At 39.7% G+C, this 20,396-nt stretch overlaps 1 protein-coding gene across 1 annotated transcript; it reads left to right on the forward strand.

Annotated features, from left to right (window-relative positions):
- The first annotated feature begins 4,227 nt into the window (after positions 1 to 4,227).
- Positions 4,228 to 19,630, forward strand: LOC147520192 (F-box/RNI-like superfamily protein). Its single transcript, XM_086591700.1, has 4 exons — positions 4,228 to 4,526; positions 4,619 to 4,824; positions 6,212 to 6,305; positions 17,789 to 19,630. Exons 1-4 carry the CDS (start codon positions 4,353 to 4,355, stop codon positions 19,211 to 19,213), a joined length of 1,899 nt encoding a protein of 632 aa, XP_086447826.1. The 5' UTR covers positions 4,228 to 4,352; the 3' UTR covers positions 19,214 to 19,630.
- Positions 19,631 to 20,396: the final 766 nt, after the last annotated feature.

Here is a 20,396-nt window from a genome sequence, read left to right on the forward strand (position 1 = left end):
AAAGAACGGCCTCTTCGTCCGGGCCTCATTGCTTACACCATCGAGCAGCCGGAAGCGGCGTCGTCATGGTTTGCAAGCTAAAATTCAGATTACCAGACCGCCTCATTACGTGAGTGCTCTATTATGTCAGACACTCCTATGTGGTATTCACCACTGGCATTCAACAGGTCGAACACCTTAAATAGTCGCCAGGTGTTACTAACGAACTGGCATGGCGATTTCTCACAGTGACTCAAGAAGTCACAAACCAATTTCGAACGGTATCGCATGATGCGCCTCACCGACCTTCACGGATGATTATTCCACCATTCGGAGGATTGTACCTCTCACTTCTGAACATCTTCACTTTCACTGGGTTCAGATATTTCCGTGTCGGGCACATAGATCCCATAAAGCCGCTTTCGCAGCTCAGAAACGAGCTAGCAAAGACGATGCTCTACCGCCTTAGGGGTAACTTCACTCGAAACGGCCGTCATCTCCCCTCGACCCGACGTACTAGCCACGTCATCGTCTGACCCAGATCGACTATTAACCTCCTCTACCCTAACTTCTTCATACACCTCAGTCCCACCACCACCACCACCACTCAACAAGTCTTCATTCTCCTCTTCATACTCTCCGCGGCTCGGTGAAATCTCCGAACCTCTTACGGCGGCGAGTGTTGTCAGAATCCGACATTATAGTATTTCCTTTTTCTCAAATTACCCAACCTTAAACCCTACAACCTAACACTGACCTACCCACTTAACAAACCCTACTGAAACGAGAAGACAGCAAAGTGAAAATGAAAAGCAAACAAAGAATGTAAGCACTCACCGCAGAGCCCCCTAGCTTGCGTTTTTGGAAGAAGAAGCTGGAAATGCCTTTTGGTTATCCCAAATTTGATTTTACACAACCGCTGTTCGGTTCAAGATGTTATGATTATGACCTATCATATAGCCCCACACGTGTCTAAGGACTCGTCTTTTCCCCGGTTCGAATAACGCGGCGACACGACTCCTTTCCAATTGCTAGGATTTTGTCACGTGCCACCCACGCCTCTAATCTTTCTTTCCGCCAAAACTATCATGCTACAAGATTCGAACTTCGGCGCCATCTCGGTCGAGCGATCACCATAGCTTTCTTCATACTTCACCCAAGTGTTGATTCTTCTCTCGGCCAGATCGGCTTGCGAACAACCAATCCACCAATCGGTAGGGTGTAGGGGAGCAATATCCCCATTAAGGAACATTGCATACCTAAACGTGGCGATCTCAATACAACGACCTCGGGACCGATCTATGAAGCGACTCTCTAAGAAACATTGCATCTGGCGACTTCAATGCATCGACCTCCAAGAACGACCTACGAATAGCTCCTTTACGGTAGGTAGTATTTAGCGAAGATATCTCGATGCGAAAGCACATGGCTAAAGGCAGAACGCCTCGGGTAATGATCACCACCAAGGGTAATCATTACCAAAATCTTGATTGTATTTCCCACCACCGGGAAATAGGGGTAACCTCGCCAACACCCAATCAGCACACGACTTATAATATAACCCCAAATTTCAACACTCATTCGCGATCTCCACCTTACACGTGTACCATAGACACACGTGCCTTCTAGATTGACATTTCCCTAAGCTTATAAATACCACCTGATTGAACTATGTCGGGCCTGATTCCTCTATCCCAAAAAAGAAAAAGGAAAACCAACAAGATGATACGTAGGCAGTTCGCTCATAAGCGAACTCGGTCCCAACAGAAAATCCAAAACACCCCTTTACAGTAACAAAATCTCTTCCAGACTATCTTCTAAGTGTTCTAACAACTTTAGCCTCAACATTTAAACTCTTCTCCCTTCAGAGCGGGTCAACTTCTTTTAACATATCAAACTCCACTCCTTTAACAGAGAGGTTCTTCTTCCTCTTCCTCGCCACCCCGTCCTATTTCTCTCGGTCTTTTCTCTAACTTTGTTTTGTTTTTATTTTCCTTTTATCTCGGTTATTTTCTTTTCCCGACTTTTGTTAGGTGCATCATCAGTATGATTATCTAACGGTGGAGATTCAAAACGCACCATAATGCAAACAGATCGATCTTTTAGTATCAGAACTCTAATTAAAGAGAATACAAGTGGGCAAGTACTTCTACCTTCTTTATGCAAGCATCTTGTTCCAATGAGAATACACTTCAGAATCTCACACACACGTACATAACCAGTGACGTCTTATGTGGAAATTTTGCTTAAAGGTGTTTATGCCATTGGGACGTACAGCTCAAATGGTACTAAAAAAAATGGTACTAGAGCCATATTGGACAAATTCCTAAGCCTAAATATCTCAAAATTCAGTATTATGTACTACCAGTTTGGATAAGAAAGGACAAAACTAAAAGCAAGTAATATGGCCCGCTGACAAAGTGACGCCATAGTGCCATTGCCGTTGCCATAGTCCATAGACCCGGGTAGCGCGGCAAGTACAAATGTGTTGGGCACCTTCGAAAAAAAAATATATATTACAAGTTTGTTATTGTCTTAAAAATTTTGTTTTGTGTTGGGCACCCCTATCTAGTATCTAGATCAAGGATAATATGTTGCAACTAGGAGTGTAAAGAAAAACCGTTGACCCATCATCCGATAGGGTACCCGGTTTTCACTCGCCAACCAAACTTGTACCGACCCGAAAATAGACCCACTCCACCCCGCCACCGTTTTTATGCGGTCGGGCTATGGGTGTAGGTTCTATGCTCAAATCCAACCCGTCAAACCGCCCGACCCGTACCATGTCAAAAGCCGTTGGTCCAACCCCGTTGACCCGCATAATTTCAAGACTAACTCTAATATTTTTGTATTTTGTTTATAATTTCTTTTAACTTTTGTAGGAATTTGAGAGATATAAATACAAAATTTATGAGTTCAACATCAATTTCACATATTCAAGTTTGAACATTAGAAAAATATCAAAAGTTCAAATTCAACTTTCGAATTTTAGAGAAGATAAATCATTCATTCTTGTATTAATTTCAAATTCTTTTAGTTTATATTTTATTGTTTTGCACTGTGGATTCTTTGCTACCTCATATTTATTTTATCATCTTATGGAAAATAATCAATTCAAATGGTAAATCGCGATAAATAAGTTTCAAATTCTGAGATATGATTTTTGGGTTCAAATTCAAGTTTTTTTTTTTTTTTTATTGATTTTTTATTTTTTCTACATTTTTTTGTGAATTGGAAATATATTACTTGCAAAATTAGAAAGTTTTTTTTTTTTAGTGAAATTGGATTAAAATGATAATTTCCACCCGACCCACCCTCGTAAGTTGACCCAACGGGCCGGATGATGGTACTAAGACACGACACTTCAATCGCCCTCCGCCCCGTTAGGGACTACTAGATTTGTATCCCCTAGACCGCCCCGACCCATCACTATTGGACCCGCAATTGACCCAACCCACCACATATTACACCCCTAGTTGCAACCTCCTATTGTCCCCACTTCTTTTAATTGATGTAATTGTGCTTATTAATTGAAATCAATTTAAAAAAAAAAATCTTTAATTCGTAACTCAAAATTGATGTAATCTTCTTCCCGTCATCAAATTTTGGTGTTCTATTTTGATACATCATACATGTCCACTACGGGTCAATCCTTAATGAAGAGCAGCTTTTCCGATGTCTGGAATGTGCCTGGTCAACTGACGCTCTAGGGCAAGGGCCCAGGCTTTGTATTACATATGCTGATCTGCATGTGCATCTGATCGACCTGGTAGAAGCTTGCAGCCAAGTTTCCTTGCAAACAAACGTGGAGAACTGATAAAGCTATGAGATTTTGTCACTTTGTGCATCTCTTGCTTTATTTTACAAAATTCTTGTTCTAGTTCTCCAACTCTGGATCTCATCCTCTCGAAGTCGACTCTTAGCACCTGATTCTCGCAGACAACTAGCTGTAACCCACCCACCTCTCTGCACTACTTGGCCTGCCATGTCATTGGAGGCAGTGTCGACACCAGCAAGGCCACTTTCACCATCAAAACTGGGTTTGTGTCTGTCAGTTTACGCTCTCTGGTTTATGAAGAGGGGGAAGAAGAAAATTGGTTGTAACCGGCTTCTTTTGAGTGGGTGTTTTTTAACTCCGTTTATTTTGGGGGTCTGCCCAATACATGTACAATAATACAACCCGCTCAACCCAACTAACCTGTTCCAACCCCCGATTAAACTTAGATTGGGCTTGGGCCCGCGTTAGGAGATAGAATAAACTTTGACTGATATTATAGCCCTTGAACGAAAAGTGAGTTGATTATCGCGTGGCAGAAGTATTGCGCGCATCTTCAACTCTTGACACACAGAGAAAGAAAGAAAGAAAGAAAGAGATGGTGAGTAAAGCAACCGAAGCAGGAGGTCTAGATCTCCTTCCAACAGCACTTCTAGCTTCAATAATGACAAAATTAGATATCCCTTCAATTTGCTCCGCTGCAGCCACTTGCAAAACTTTCAACGCTTGCGTTTCTCAAATTCTTTCTTTCCTCCCAAACTTCCACCTCCTCGTAAGCCCACTCGTATCTTTATTTTATTATTATTATTTTGTAACTGAAATTACATTTTTACCCTAATTTTAGGCAAATATTTGTGTTTTCAGGATGTTGCCCCGTCTATTAATTTATTAAGACCACTTTTACCGCCGAATCCTTATTTGAGAAGTCTGAAGATTGATTGTAGTAGGCTTGATGATTCATCAATTGATAATTTAATTCGGCCTTCTTTGCATGAGCTTTGTTTGCATAATTGTGAGGATTTCACTGGTGATCTTATTTCAGCTATTGGAAAACAATGCCGTGATTTAAGGTTTGTTCCATTCTTAATTATACTAGTGCTAGAGTTTGTGATGTTGGTCCATCTTTTAAAGAAAATTATGAATAATTTAGATTTCATTGTGTTTTGTTTCCATGCTTCTAGATTGCCTAGTTAACATTTCTATATTTACCATTAAAAACAATGATTATTTACTTTTGGCTTTCGATTTTCAAATGATCGTACATAACGATTTACCTGTCCTCCTCCGTAGTACCTATGTTTCTAAAAGTGGATACTGTTCTTTAAAACTTTGAAAAGGAATATTTAAATATGGCTGTTGCTATTAATGCTCATATGGTATTTATTGTAATGTTAATCATACTTTAATAGACGAACTTTTTAATCGAGTCTTCTCAAGTTGTGCTATATTAATGTACAATCAACCAAAGTGCCAATGTCAACTGTCAATGAAAGGAGTTTGAGTTCATTTTGTCTACAATACTAAATCAATCAAAGGTGTTGGACTGCCTTTTTCTGTTAATAGCTTTTCATTTGACTATATATTTAACGATATTTATTAGGTTATCATTTGCAAAAAATTGCATGTCATATCAAATATCTTAAACTTTGGAGTTTTATATTGTAAGACGAGCACAATTAGATGTATGGAATAGGAAAGGGAGACGTCAACTGTCAAGACCCTTAAAAAACGGAGTCCCTCTTGCATCATCTTTGATCGTGCCAAATGGTGGGAAGTAATTGTTATGGGAACTTCATTTCATATCCACATGAGGTATAGGCATAACATTGTAAAAGCAAAGATACTCATAATGCTACTACCTTGGAATTTGTTTTCTCAAGTTTAGGTTGAACTTGATAGTTTTGTTAGTTGGTTCAAGTACAACTATGGCTGTGTTACACCTTGATAGTTTTGAAAGGTTTTGTTTGATTATTGTTGCCTTTAATACCCTAGTTTGTGTGTGTTCTCCATGTGCGAGAGAGATCAGTTGCAAGGGTGACTAATAGAAGCATTAAACTTTTGCTTTTACATTCTTCCTTACTTTTAACAAACTGGACACAGAGTCTTCACATTCCTCGTTGGAAAAGAGCGATGATGGTATAGTGAGAAATAGGTTCACAGGATCTGTGTCCGTGTCGGACACAACACAGACACATATAGTATATGATATACCTCAATTTATGATATTTCGTCATGTCAGACACTTTGTATCCGTATTAATGTAACTTAGGTCTTACCTTGTTGAACACTTTTTGTACTTTATGTTTCTCCGTTTATTATTGTCTGTTGCTTTTACTTCAGAATTTTAGCTTATCAGCTCAGTAAAAATAAAACCTTACTGTTATGTGTTTGTGGATATTCATGAGAATGGACCACTTTCACTCTTCAATAAGATTCTTGACAATTATCCTTATTCAGGTCTCTCTATTTGGGTTCAGTGGCTGAAAGAAGAGGGCATGCAATTGACGTTTCAGATCTAGAGCAGTTACTTGGTGGTTGCTCGTTGTTAGAAGTAAGGTTTAATTTGAAGAATAGTCTATTAATCATTACAACCTAATCTTACATTTAGTTTTATAATTATTTAGTCCATTTTTTTATATATTTCTCTCAGTTTGGGACCATTAGTTTATCGTTTTCGGTTTGTCATGCCTTACAAGTTATTAGGGGGGTGTAAAAAAGGTCCTCAAACTCTCGGCCCAGCCATGGGCCAAAAAAACCTTCAAATTTAAGCCCTCATGCAATTTGAGAGCCAGCCTAGCCCGCTCTCACATTTTGAGGGGAGAGTAAGGGCCTAGATATAAAAGCTTGAGGGCGGCTTCAATTTTTAACCCAAAATACTTCTGTAATTTTCTTGAGTGTATTAACTATGGAATGACAGAATTTCAAAGATTATAATTTATATAAATATAATGCAGGCATGCAGCTAATGCAGGCAATCTCAACTATCAGGACAAGGAAATTAAGCTACATAACTAAGCAACATAACATGGAAATCACCTGTACACTATCAACTATTCATAAAAGGTAACACTGACCCACCATAACATTACACAAATATATGACCTGAATATGCAATGTGATACCTACACCACCACAATCAGCAAACATAAAATTAAACTTAGTAAGACATAGTAATACTTAAAGAATAATGATTATTATAAAAAGGATATTGAAAAAACTAACCGTACCCTTCCAATAAATGGCCTAGTCACTAGTCAAACCAACCATCTCCCCACCAAAAAAATATCCAAAATTACCTACAAGTCTGAATTAGGAAAATGAAGCATGTACTTAATATTTGTTCGATAATGGAACGCAAAATGTAACCAAAATTTTATCCCTTTATCCAAAATAGACATTGAGTTACAACTCGAGATCTTGCATCAGCTCTTCCATCACCTTCACAGCATGATCTTGGAGCCCTTCTTCAGCTTGAAACCAATCCTTCAAGCACATCAAAGCCTCAACAGTCTTTGGCAACAAAGAGCTGTAGTACATGCTGACCACCCTTGCACTTGTGCTAAAAGCTGATTCCAATAGAACCGTAGAAATAGGTGAAGTTAGTAAATCTCGAGTCATTGCCGACAGAATTGGATAAGTACCTTCATGAGTTTTCAACCAATCCAAAACGTTAAATGGTGGCTCTTTGTCGACTTTAATGACTGGTTGCTCCAAATAATGTTGCAAATCAGACTTGTTAGTATTACTAGAAGATGCTCTCCAATGTAACAACAAGTCAAAAACAATGTCATCATCATCACCAGAATTAGTATTACTAGGTTGATTCAGATCAAATTCAGTATTACCCATTTTCTTTTCATATTCTTCAAAGAGCTCAGCCAATTTGGTTTTATAAGTCTTCATTTTCAACTGATTAAATATGAGTTTTGAGTTTGGTACAACTTGAGGCTCAGATTCATAATTTAGGTTCACACACAACTCAAGAATCGTAAACTTGTATCGGGGATCCATGCATGAAGCCAACCCAAGAACCAAAAGAACATTTTTCCAATATCTGTCATATTTTTTTCTCATGCTAGTATACATAGGTTTGAAAGCAAGTTCACTATCACATTTTTTAAGATCAACAAAATTTTACTCAACTGATAACAAAAGGCACTAGATGTAACAAACCGACTCCCAGAAAACAACTTAGTCGCATCTTGGTAAACCTTGAAAAGATCTTTAATAGCAACAACATTTTTCCAATTAGCAAGAGTAGGAGTATTTGCATACTCCTTACCATAAAAGAAAAGATCAATAACTTTTTAGTACGGTATTGCATCTCTCACCATCAAGTCGGAATGTCAACGGGCAATCTTTTTGTCTTCATGTTCAAAGATTTACAATTCTAAAAAAAAAAATCCAGTTTATTTTGAGAAGACTTGAGATGTTTCACACTCTCTCTATATCAAGGACACCTCAACATGCTTTAATCATGCTTTTACTATCAGATTTATGATATGTGTTGTACAATGAAGATGACACAACTCTCTACTTAATGTAGCATCACCAAAAAATTTATCTTTTAACTGAGACACAACACTATCATTCTTAGACGCATTATCCAAGGTTATAGTTCCTATCCTATCACATATCCCCAAAATCAACAAGTTGGCATACATTGCATCACTAATCGCTCTTCGAGTGTGAGGTGTAGGAAGCACGGAAAACTAAGGACCCGTTTATGAAGTTTTCAGTCTTTAATTATAAAGTGGGCAGTTATACACATATATCCTAGTTTCTGATTTGATGCCCACAAATCTGATGTTAAACAAATTTTACCAGGAACAATTCTCAAGATATCTTTCAAAGCAGATCGTTCTTCGTGAAAACTCAACATCACATCACTTCTCATTATTGAACGACAAAGAGATTTAAACTGCAGACCAAATGCCATCTTAATCCATCTATGAAAAGTTGGTTTCTCAACTTTCACAAATGGTAAATCCTCAACGACAAAGTACCTAACAATTTCTCGACGGGCAGTTATTTGAATAAACTTAAAAGAATAAACCACACCATTCTCAGTTCTACCAATTATTGTTTTGATCCTTCTTGGTTGAAGTTCTAGTAACACAAGATTTTGCATGCCTACGAAGGTGACTAGTCCCTCCCCTACCCCCAGTAGAAAGAGGAGTTTCACAAATTTTACAAACAACACTATATTTAACAAACCCATCAGGTTTTTTACTTCACTACCATCGTCATTCTTATCAACCTTAACATTAAAATGGCTCCAAACATAAGATCTTGAGCATTTTTGACCAATGGATACTGAACTAGTAGGGGGCTAAGAACCAACTGACTCTATAGCAACTGAAGGTTCAACTGGAGATTCTACCTCAGAATCACAATCCAATATATTATCCATCAAGTAAAGGAAATATAACAAGTTGAAGGAAGCAAACCTAAGGAAATAGTAATTTGTAACGCAGTGTCAACTCTGCATTTAAAAACAAATGAGTATATAATAGAATATTAATATTTATTTTGATTGATGAGAGAAGTAACTAATTTGAGGACGGTATTGAAAATCATTTTACCTTGACAAAGACACTTTGACGCTATGGTGCACGGATACGGCACTTTATGCCTTGTACCCGTGTGACACGGGTACGATACCAATACGGGTACAGGATACGGGTCGGAAAAAGAAAAAGAAAAAGAAGAAAAAAGAGACAGGAGGAAAGAAAGAAGAAGATAAACAGGTGTTTTCATCTGCAGATCTGGAAAAAGAAGACGAAGTTGCTGTCAACTGGTGCTTGCAGATCTGGAAGAAGAAGAAGAAGTATCTGGAAGAAGAAGAAGAAGAGAAACGTGTAAAGTGAAACACGTGACCAGATTATAATGAGCCCACTTGTTTAAGTTATATTGAGCCCACTTGTTTAAGTTATAATTAGCCCACTTGTTTTGGTTAGCTTTCAAGCCCATAAAATTAATTAAAGCCTGTATAACATATCTGGACATTTGGCCCATTACAAATAATTAAGCTTGTAGAACAGATCTGGACATTGATACATAATTACCAACTTTAAGGCCCATTCAACAGGGTACGAACACACAACGTGGCAATATAGGGTCTACGGGATCAAGATATGAAGTTCTAGGAAGGCAAGATAGTCAACAGGGTCAAGAGTCTCCAGAAGTGGGCCAGTTGAGAACTCCCAATTTATTTCCTAGGTTACAAAGGATTAGGGAGGGACATAGGACTCAACATCAGGCTCCACAGGATCAAGAGTATACAGAAGTGGGCCAGTTAAGAACTCCTATTTTATTTCCTAGAATGCAAATGATGAAGGAGCGACATAGGACTAAACATCTCGTGACTCCTCAATCAGTGGGACAGCAGAATATGACGGGTGGGGGTTCTGTTGTGGACCTGAACAATGTCTCAGCTAGGTACCAGTTCAATCCAGCCCACAGTCATATCTTTCCAGCCAGGCCCACAGATGCACAAGACAGTCACATTTTAGGCCCATATGCTTCTAATAGGGCCCAATCCTCTGTATCTAATTCAGCTCAGGAGTCCACCGTTGCTGGGCCTCATGATGCGGGCTTAAACATCTCAAACATACCACCTGGGCTACATGATGCAGGATTAAACAACATTAATAGATCACCCATCTATCATTTCAACCAGTGCAACCGTTCTTTACAAACTGGAAATGGTAGACAAAACGAGTCTATGGAATCACGAGATGGGCTTGGTGCTATTCTTACTTTTAACACCCATCCAGCTCCAGCTCCTCCAATAAATGGAAATGATAGCAGCAGTGATCAGCCTGACAGGGGCCACCGCCAGTCTAGTGGTTCTAGTACTCATGAGCACAGGTCGTCAGCCGGTGTTGTTAATGAGAATTCTAACAGCAGAACGACAACTACTAGAGATGATTTTTTGAATTCCACTGAGGAGACTAATAGAACCGACGATGACGGGATTACAGTTGGGGATGAAGCAGCAACAGTACCCATGGACCAAACAGTAGAAGTGAGGGTTGGTATGCAAACAAACGAATCTGAACATGGGTGGGGTATCATAGAAGCCTTATCATCAAGAGTTCACTCTTCCCCTCCAATCTTTGCCATCAACGAGGCTGTTGATCTCCTTCTTCGAACTTCAGAACCTCTAACTTATCCCATCTCTCTTTTGACATGTTTTAATTTTAATCTTCCAATCTTGGGGCAACTAGAGTCTAATTTTGGTTGTATGTCTACACAGGATAGCCCGTTGGGAGCATGGACCCAAACCTTGGCAGGAGACTTCTCTGAGGCCGATATAGGTGGATCATCTTGCACATCTCCGAGTGAGAGGTGTCCAAATCCTCAAGAAATGTTTTGAATATGAGAAGGTCCATGGGGGCAGTAGCACTTCTTCAGTCCGATATCATAATTCGCATAATACATTGAAAGATTCAAACCCCGTCTGACTTGACATGGCATCCTGCTAGTCCTACTTGCGAGGTTGGGGGTGAAAGGGGTTGTCGAGTTGGCCATTTTGAACATAGCTTGGAGAGTCCTTTAGAAATAGAACCCATTAATGTGAGTGAAGGTGTTGGAACTTTTGAGTTAGCGAGCAGGTTGGTTAGAGAGTCATCGTGAGGAGTTTTGCGAGGTTAGCTGGTGTTCTGTCTTTTTCAAGGGCGTTGGGAAGACGCGCCCTTAATATCCTTAGTGATATTATGGGATCACAAAGGAGTTGTAACACACCTCTGAATAATGATACTGATTTGGTTTTGTCCGGACCGCCGGTTATATTCCCTAACCGCAACCGTAAATTAGCCAAGGAGGTTATGAGGTTATCGCCTACCGTGAATTACGGGGAACCACCTTGTGGGAGCGGGGAGGAGTGTGAGGGGAATAAGTTGTCTTAATGACGCCAAAGATCTTGTCTTGGAATGTTAGAGGATTAGGTGATAATGGATAAAAAAAGAACTCTTTGTCAAGGATTTTATACGTCGGTCACGGGGGCTTCGATTGTTACTCCACAAGAGACTAAACTGGAAGTGATAGATAATAATGTGAAAAAAAGCTTTGAAAAAAGGTACCCGAAGGTGGGGTATGTGTGATTTGGGACAAAATGTGATTGGGTAGAAGATTCCCTTATCGGGGCATACCGCTACCATTTTGTATTATGAGATTGGAAGCCTTGATAAATGGATGTTTTCGTGGAGTATATGGTCCATCTAATAAGAGCGATCTCAAGGATCTCTGGGAAGAGTTAGATAACGCTCGAGCTTACTCGGTTGCCTTCGTGGTGTCTTAAAGGGGATTTTAATATGATAAGGTTTTTCGAGGAGAAGAGTGGTGGATCGCCATTAACTTCGGGTATGAGGAGATTTTCGACTTTGTTAATCAAGACGATTTGGTGGATCTGCCGTTTGTTGGGGTAATTTTACTTGGTCGTAGGACCACAAGGTGGACCCTATACTTGTTCGTCTTGATAGGTTTCTCATTGATACTGTATGGGAGGATAAGGCCCTGAACTTGATCCAAACCATACACTCTGCTCCTATTTCTGACCATCGGCCCATCACTTTGGAGTGTAGAAAATCTTCTAAAGCGACCTCTCCTTTTCGTTTTGAGTTAATGTGGGTCGCTTTGAACCGCTTTTTGAAGAGTTGGTGAAAACTTGGTGGGGTGAAGGAGTGTTTGAAGGACGGCCTAGTTTCATTGTCGCAAAAAAATTGAAGTTTGTTAAATCTAAAATCAAAGTGTGGAGCAAGGAAGTCTTTGGGAGTGTGGAGACACAAAAAAAGAACTCCCTTCAAGAACTTAAGGATTTGGACACCGCGGGAGGAGGAGCGGAACCTAAAGCCGAAAGGGATAGGAGGGAGGTGGTTAAAAAGAGAGTTAAGAGAGAGTGATCTTGATGGAAGAGATTGCTTGGAAGCAAAGATCAAGGGATAAGGAGATCCAAGAAGGAGATGTTGAAGTATTTCCAACCGCTAATGCTGGGGAGAAGAGTTAATTCGATTTCCAAGTTGAACATAGGGGGCTCTCTCGTTGATGATGAAGAGGTAATCCGTAATGAGACCGTGAATTTTTATACGTAATTGTACAAAGAGCCTATGAGATCTGAGACCTCAACTTGACAATCTCGGTTAATCAAATTTCGGGTGGAAGATAAATGTGTTTGGAGCAACCGCCTGTGAGGAGGAGATTTTTTGGAGCTCAATTCGATGGATGGAGACCGTGTCCAGGCCCCGATGGGTTTCTGTTGAATTTTAAAAAGTTTTGGACTACCATTAAAAAGAGATTTTTGGAGATGGTGAGAGATTTCCAAATGAACTGCTTTTTGGAGCATAGTTTGAACCATACTTTTCTCACTCTTATTCCTAAGGTGCATGGGGCAGTGGAAATGGGGATTTCAGCCTATTAGTCTTGTGGGAACCGCTTATAAAATTATCTCCAAGGCTCTTTCTTTGAGGTTAAAAAGGTTCTTGACTTCGGTTATCTCAAGCAGAACAAGGAGGCGTTTATTTTCGATAGACAAATCCTAGACGGTGTTCTAATTGCTAATGAAGCCATTGATGATAGGATTCGTTCTAAGGCTTTGGGATTGTTTGTAAGGTGGACATCTCCAAAGCCTATGATAATGTGAGTTGGTCCTTTTTAGATTATAAGCGGATGGGTTTTGGAGAGGTTTGGAGAAGTTGGGTCCGTAAACAAGGCGTTTTTTCCGCCTTAGTGAACGGGTCTCCCGCTGGGGTGGTTTAAGAGTTCTAGGGTTTAAGACAGGGTGATCCTTTATCTCCTTTCCTTTTTCTCATTGTGGTGGAAGCTTTGAGTGGATTATTCAAGAGCCAATGAGTGGGGTGTTTTTTTCGGGTTTTCCATTGGGGAGACACAATATTAAGATCACCTACTTACAATTTGGATGACACTATCATCTTTTTAGGCAATGAGGAGAATCAAGTTAGATACCTTAGAGGTCTTCTTGCTTGTTTTGTATCGAGACTTGAGGATCAACATTGCTAAGAGCCACGTGTATTGGTAGGAGGGAGTAATAGTGTAGTTCAAACTTGCTAGTGTCTTGGGGTGCTCTCCCGGTGTTCTTCCCGGGCCTTACTTTAGGTCTTTTGCTAATAGGTGTGTTTCTATTTGGGACCCGTGATAGAGATATGAGCGCAAGTTGGCTTCTTGGAGAGGTCGTTACCTCTCGAAAAGGGGGTAGAGTGGTCCTCATTAAGAGTTCCTTGTCTAGTCTACCCGTTTATTTCATGTCGCTTCTTCGAGATGAGTGTCACTAAGGGTTGGTTGGATAAGATTTGAGAGATTTTTATGGGGAGATTCCGAGGAGGCACATCACTACCATCTCGTTAGTTGGAATAGGGTGTGTACTTCTAAGGATCAAGGTGGCATTGGTATAAAGAAGACCGGTTTTGAATCGTGCCCTTTTGAGTAAGTGGTTGTGGAGGTTTGGTGATTGAGAGTGAGAGACCGTGGAGGAGAATTATTGTCTCCGTGTATGGGTTGAGTCCTTTTTGGGTGGGAGAGCCGTGATGTGACGATTACCTATGGGTGTGGAGTGTGGAAAGGGATTATGAAAGAAGTGGAGGACTATAGGAAAAATATTTTCTATAGAGTCAACAAAGGGGATAGAGTCAGATTTTGGGAGGATGTTTGGAATGGGGATAGAGCCTTGAGTAGGGATTTTGGGAACTTCTATGCCATGTCAAACAGAAGAATCACCGGTTAGGGATTTCATTGTTATGATAGATGGGTTTCATGGAACATTGATCTCGCACATACGCTCAATGACCGAGATTGACGATTTGGCTACTTTGAAGATTAGGGTCTCCACCTAATATCACTCTCGAAGATGATCACCGTTTTGGGCCCATGATGCCAAAGGTATTTTTATTGTTAGATCTTGATATTCAACCCTCCTTGCTGCCTTCACCTAACCAACCGGATATCCTATCACACCTTGTTTATCCTTGGTGTTTCATTTGGAGGGCTAAAATTCGTCTAGGGTTTCTTTCTTCACTTGGTGTTCGGTTTTGGGTAAAATTTTAACCATTGACAATCTTCTAAAAGGAAAATGATTATTGTTAATTTCTGCCCTTTTGCTATGATTCGAGAATCCGTTGCTCATACTCTTATCCTTTGCCCTTTTTCTTATGCCATTTGGAACTATTTTTTCAACTGGTCAATCTCTTGGGTGTCCTCGACCGCTTGTGATCTTTTGATGATGTGGTCTAGTCTTTGGTCTCCCAATTGCACTTAGAGAAAGTTGTGGAGTATCATTCCCTTTGCGATACTATGGGTATATGGTTGGAAAGAAACCGGTTTCGAGGATAGAAGCCTTGACGTTGCACATTTGATTCTTCACATCAAAGGATTGCTTTTCCTTTGGTGTAAGCGGTGGAAGGAGTTCAAGGAGATACCATTTGGTCCTTTGCTTTTTTGGGAGGATATCATTCGAGATGTCTAATCACTATTGTATTTGCGTTTCCTTGGTGTTGGCTTTATTTTTTTTTCACGGTTCTTAGTAGGATATCTCATCCTATTTTGTAATTATCTTTTATATAGTTTATATATATATTGATCGTTTACCTCTTCAAAAAAAAAAAAAGGCCCATTCAACAGATGGTTTAATATGAAAAATCAACATATGTAGTTGTTATTTTAAATAAAAATAATATTAATTACATAAAAAATAGTCATATTTTTGCCGCATTCGGATCCTAATTAAAAAAATCCCGTGATCGTACCCCACATCCCGCACTGTTTGCAGATATCAGGCATCATAGCTTTGACGTGATTCAAGGACTTCTTATAGCTTGGTTCTCCACCACTACCAAAACAACAACCTGGACCATAAACAAAAAGAACAAAAAAGGATAAGGAAAAGCAAGCATATGAAGTATTGTTATCAATTAATTAATGAGGTTTAAAACATAAAATAATTGAAGTATAAAAAGAATGAAAACTAACCTTGAGAGATTCAACCTGTAGGCAACCATCTTGAGCATTCTATTTTCTATTAGTGAGGTGAAAATGAGGGGTTGGGAAAATAGGGTTTGTTGTTTAGTACCTTATATATTAACTACAAAGAAAACTTTACCCAATTTCTAAAAGGGTAGATACTATAACCCTAAGGGTATTTTAAGTAAAACAAAACTTTGATATGATAATAAGGTAATTATAGATGAGGGCTTACTGTGGGCCTCAATGAGGGCCTAATTAGGATCGAGTTGTGGGCCTGGCTTAAGGTTTGAAGTCTAGGCCCTTACCCAACCTTCATATGTTTTAAGGCCGAGCCGGCCCAGCCTTCAAATCAATGCGGACTTTGTTTTGAGGGTTTTTTCAGCTCATGGGCCGGGTCGAGAGGAGGGCTATTTTGACAGCACTCCATAAGAGGGTTAGGTCATACAAGCTTCATGGTTTGAGGCCCGGCCTAGCCCGTTTTACTTCCCTACTAGTTGTCATCATTAGACCACTTGCTGGATTGGTTTGGTAACTACTGAAATTTCTTTAATGTGTTATGTTTAAATTTTCCATAGCTATCTTTGGATATTCATTTTATAGCTGCAAGTCAGTATTTTGCTAGCCTAGGACCCATGTTTTTGTTAAGATTCTTAATGTTGATTCACATCCAACCTTTGTACATTATGTTGCTTCTATGTTAAGTTTGTTTAAGGATGGTATCTCATAATAGGGTGTAGGCACCCATGGTTTTTTGCATCTGGTCATACACATGGCACTCGAAAAAATAAATTTAGGTTTTTTTTTCCTGGGTAAAAGTGATATTTCATTAATAAAGGAAAAGTAGGATGAGAAGACCTACATTACAAGAGAAAAACCGAAAAAATAAATATTTATAAGAGATGAAACAAAACATAAGAAAAAAAACCCCAAGACATGCACCGTCACGTCTTGGGGTTTTTTTTTCTTATGTTTTGTTTTCATCTCTTGTAAAAACCCCAAGACACCGCCATAGTTATTGGAAAAAAAAGACCGTCACCCCATGCCTAAGAACATAAGACGATCCCATCTAGCTACAAAAGACTCAAAGAAATATCCTCTAAACTCTTTGAAGAGTTTATACCACCGAAATAACAAAGCTTTTATTGAGAGATTTGTCTTCTTAAGTGAAATTGAGATGCCATCAAAATGATGACAGTTTCGCTCTAGCCAGATGCCCCACGTGATCGCGAAACGTAACAAGCTCCACATGTGATTTCCAGAAAAAGAGAAATGACCATGATCACAACCTTTATGCAAATCCAATACTCGGCCCGGGGATACCCAAGTCATTCCAGACTCTTAAAAGAAAAGAAGGCCATATTTTCTAAGAAAAAGGACACCAAAGAAGTACATGATTCACAGACTCACCATCTTTTCCACACAATTGACAATAATTGACCAAACACATTTTACGACGCTTGAGATTATCAATGGTAAGGATGCGTTCCAAGGAAGCACACCATGCAAACAAAACAATCTTGGAGGGAATGTTGGATTTCCAAATTATAGTCCTAGGGAATTCAGGAATGGGCTGATTTTAGTTGGAAAGGATCTTACCACCGTGGAGATCATCTTTACCTAAAATATATTCAATCCAAAATCTCTAACATTGTCAAAAGTTGTTTTTATATTTTGGATTTATCTGATGGCCCATGCTTTTACAATTTTGCAACCCTCTAGAAATGCGGAAAATGAATTTGGGTACTGGTCCTTGTAATGGGAAAGGAAACGAAGAAGAAATTTGGAAAGACAGACACAAAGAGAGATGCCGCATCTTTCTTTCTGTACGAAACTGGTTCAGTTGTGATGAGGATATCTCCATGGTGCGGAGGTCATCTTTAGAAATTCATCCCTTAATTCATTGTTGAGTTCACCCTTGAGTCATGGGTACAACCATTACACAGTGGGTACACACGGATCACATCCTACATATATCACTGATGTTTACACTTAAAAGTGCATTCTTATCTCATGAAATAACTTTTGTTCTGTCAACTGAATCATCTCATTTACCTGCAGTCGTTGAGCCTGATGTTTGATGTCTCCCTAGTTCTCCGATATAGTTTTGCACGACTCTGGCTGGTGGCTTCAACACATCTGACTACCCTTGAGATTGGTTACATCCCTTCTGTGATGGTGACTGAATCACTTAGTCCAACTTTGGGACCTCCCCTCCCACAGCCTCACTTGCGACAGTGTCTGATTCCAAGCATTCAGAAACTGTGCCTCTCAGTAGACTATATTACTGACAATATGGTTGGTACCATAAGTAAATGCCTTGTTAACCTTATCCATTTGGACCTTCGAGATGCACCCGTTTTAGAGCCAACGGGTGCATTTGACCTTACCAATTCTGGTCTTCAGCAGATTAATCAAAGTGGGAAATTGAAACTTCTCTCCTTGGTCCGAAGCCAAGAATATCTTCATACATACTTCAAAAGAGTTAATGATCTTGGTCTTCTCTTAATGGCAGATAAGTGCTCAAACATGGAAAGTATCTGTCTTGGAGGTTTCTGCCGTGTTACCGATACAGGGTTCAGGGCAATCTTGCATCAATGCTCTAGCCTGCAGAAGCTTAAATTATGCCATGGGACCCAACTGACGGATCTTGTATTTCATGACATCTCAGCTACCTCCCTGTCACTAATAAATGTAAGTTTGAGATGGTGTAATCTCTTGACTAACCAAGCTGTGGTGCGTTTAGCCTATAACATGGATCTAAGAGTTCTAGATCTGAGGGTTTGCCGAAATATTGGCGATGAAGCCCTCAAAGCAATTGGCTCTCTTCGCAAGTTGATGGTTCTGTTATTGGATGGCTCTGATATTAGTGATACGGGATTATTGTACTTGGGTCAACGGGTGATGCGGTCATTAGTCACATTGTCCATCAGAAGTTGCAGAAGACTTACAGACAAGTGTATTAGTGCCATATTTGATGGAACCTCTGGGAAAGCTTTGCAAAGTCTTGATCTCTCAAATATTCCTAATCTCACTGACAATGTTATATTATTACTAGCTAAAAGTCGGGTCCCAATTAGTGAACTTCGTTTACGGGAGTGTCCTCGCATAAGTGACATGTCGGTCATGGCATTAGCTTCAATGCAGGTTGAGTATGGTGGGTGGCATGGCAGTAGATTGTGTTTACTGGATCTTTATGGCTGCAAAGGCATTACTCCTCTTGCGTTCCGATGGTTCAAGAAACCTTACTTCCCAAGGCTGAGATGGTTTGGACTAACAGGAAGCTTGAACAGGGATCTGGTGGATGCTTTGGCTAGAAGCCGACCATTCTTGCATATGGCATGCCGTGGTGAGGAGCTGGGAACCAGATATGGAGATAGCCTTGATGGTCTTGAACGACATGATTATGAAGAAGTAGATGAACTTGAACAGTTGCTGCTAGATGGTGAGGGTGAGACTGACTATGAAGAAATGGAAGAGGAGTGATGTTGAAGAAATGGGGATCTTCTAAAGAATATCACGAACCAGCTGATCATTTGAACTATAGCTGCTAGAAGGCGAGTGTTGATTGATAACGGTGATGGTGAAAATGGGTCGACAATGATGAAGAGATGGAGTGAGCAGGTGTAGAAGTGATGATTTGGTACAAATGTTGCAATCATAAGGTGGGAGTTGGGAGATTCTTGATTGCGCGACCATTCCGATTTAAAGAAGACAGATAAAAGGTGAGGTTGTTGATGAATTGGTGGAATTGGATGGACTGGCCGACTGGGTAAATCCTCACTGTTGTTTGTAAATTGTATTTGAAACTAAAACTGCTAGCTAGTCAATTTGTGTTTGTAAATAGTTGAAACTGTTGTTTGTATCATTCCTATCAAGAAAATTATTGTTGATTTATCTGTATTTGGTGAAAGCCTATGGCAATACGGTTAGTTGCTGGAGTTGCCTATCCCAAACTAAATTAAACTGCTAATTACCCAAAGCCCCAATTGGGCATCCGGTTCGATATACAAGGCCGAGTCAACATCCCCATTTGATATCAGGCTGGCCTTTGAGGGCTTCAGCCCATATTTTGAAGGGCTGCACTGAGAATCTGAGATGGGATTTGTCGATTTGGGTCATTTGGCCAGCCTAACCTCATTTTGACCCATTTCACTAACACAGTGATCCCATCAATTTAATTTAAGAGCAAGTTCAATTGGGGGCTATTTGGGTTGCTAAAGTCAAATATAACACCCCAACCACAAAAATGTCATTCTAATGGGGCTGCTAAAAGGGTCTTAAATTTGGAATGAGTCAAAAATTCAACCAAAATTAAGACCTTCCGCTAACAGCTGTTATAATAAGTTTGGGAGACGGATGACATAGTTTATGCCATCCTGTATCATTTAACACTTCAAAACAGAAAACGTGATTGGATTGGTTTTTTGATTTTGGGGTGCCAAATTTGGCTGGGCAAGCTAAAAGGCCTATGTGACACTTTTTAGCAGCCCAATTTAGCAGCTCTCTTAGACTTTCTCTAAGGCAAAAAGGGTGACCAGGAAATGTTTTGACTGGTTGGTTATTTTTTAAGTAGAGTTTGACTCCAACTAAAACAACAAGCAGCAGGAAAAAGAGAAATAAAAGAAAACCAACGAGTTTCTAGAAGACATAGAGACGATGGATTTCT

This window comes from Coptis chinensis, chromosome 2, assembly GCF_015680905.1.
Source record: "Coptis chinensis isolate HL-2020 chromosome 2, ASM1568090v1, whole genome shotgun sequence".
NCBI classification, from domain to species: domain Eukaryota; kingdom Viridiplantae; phylum Streptophyta; class Magnoliopsida; order Ranunculales; family Ranunculaceae; genus Coptis; species Coptis chinensis.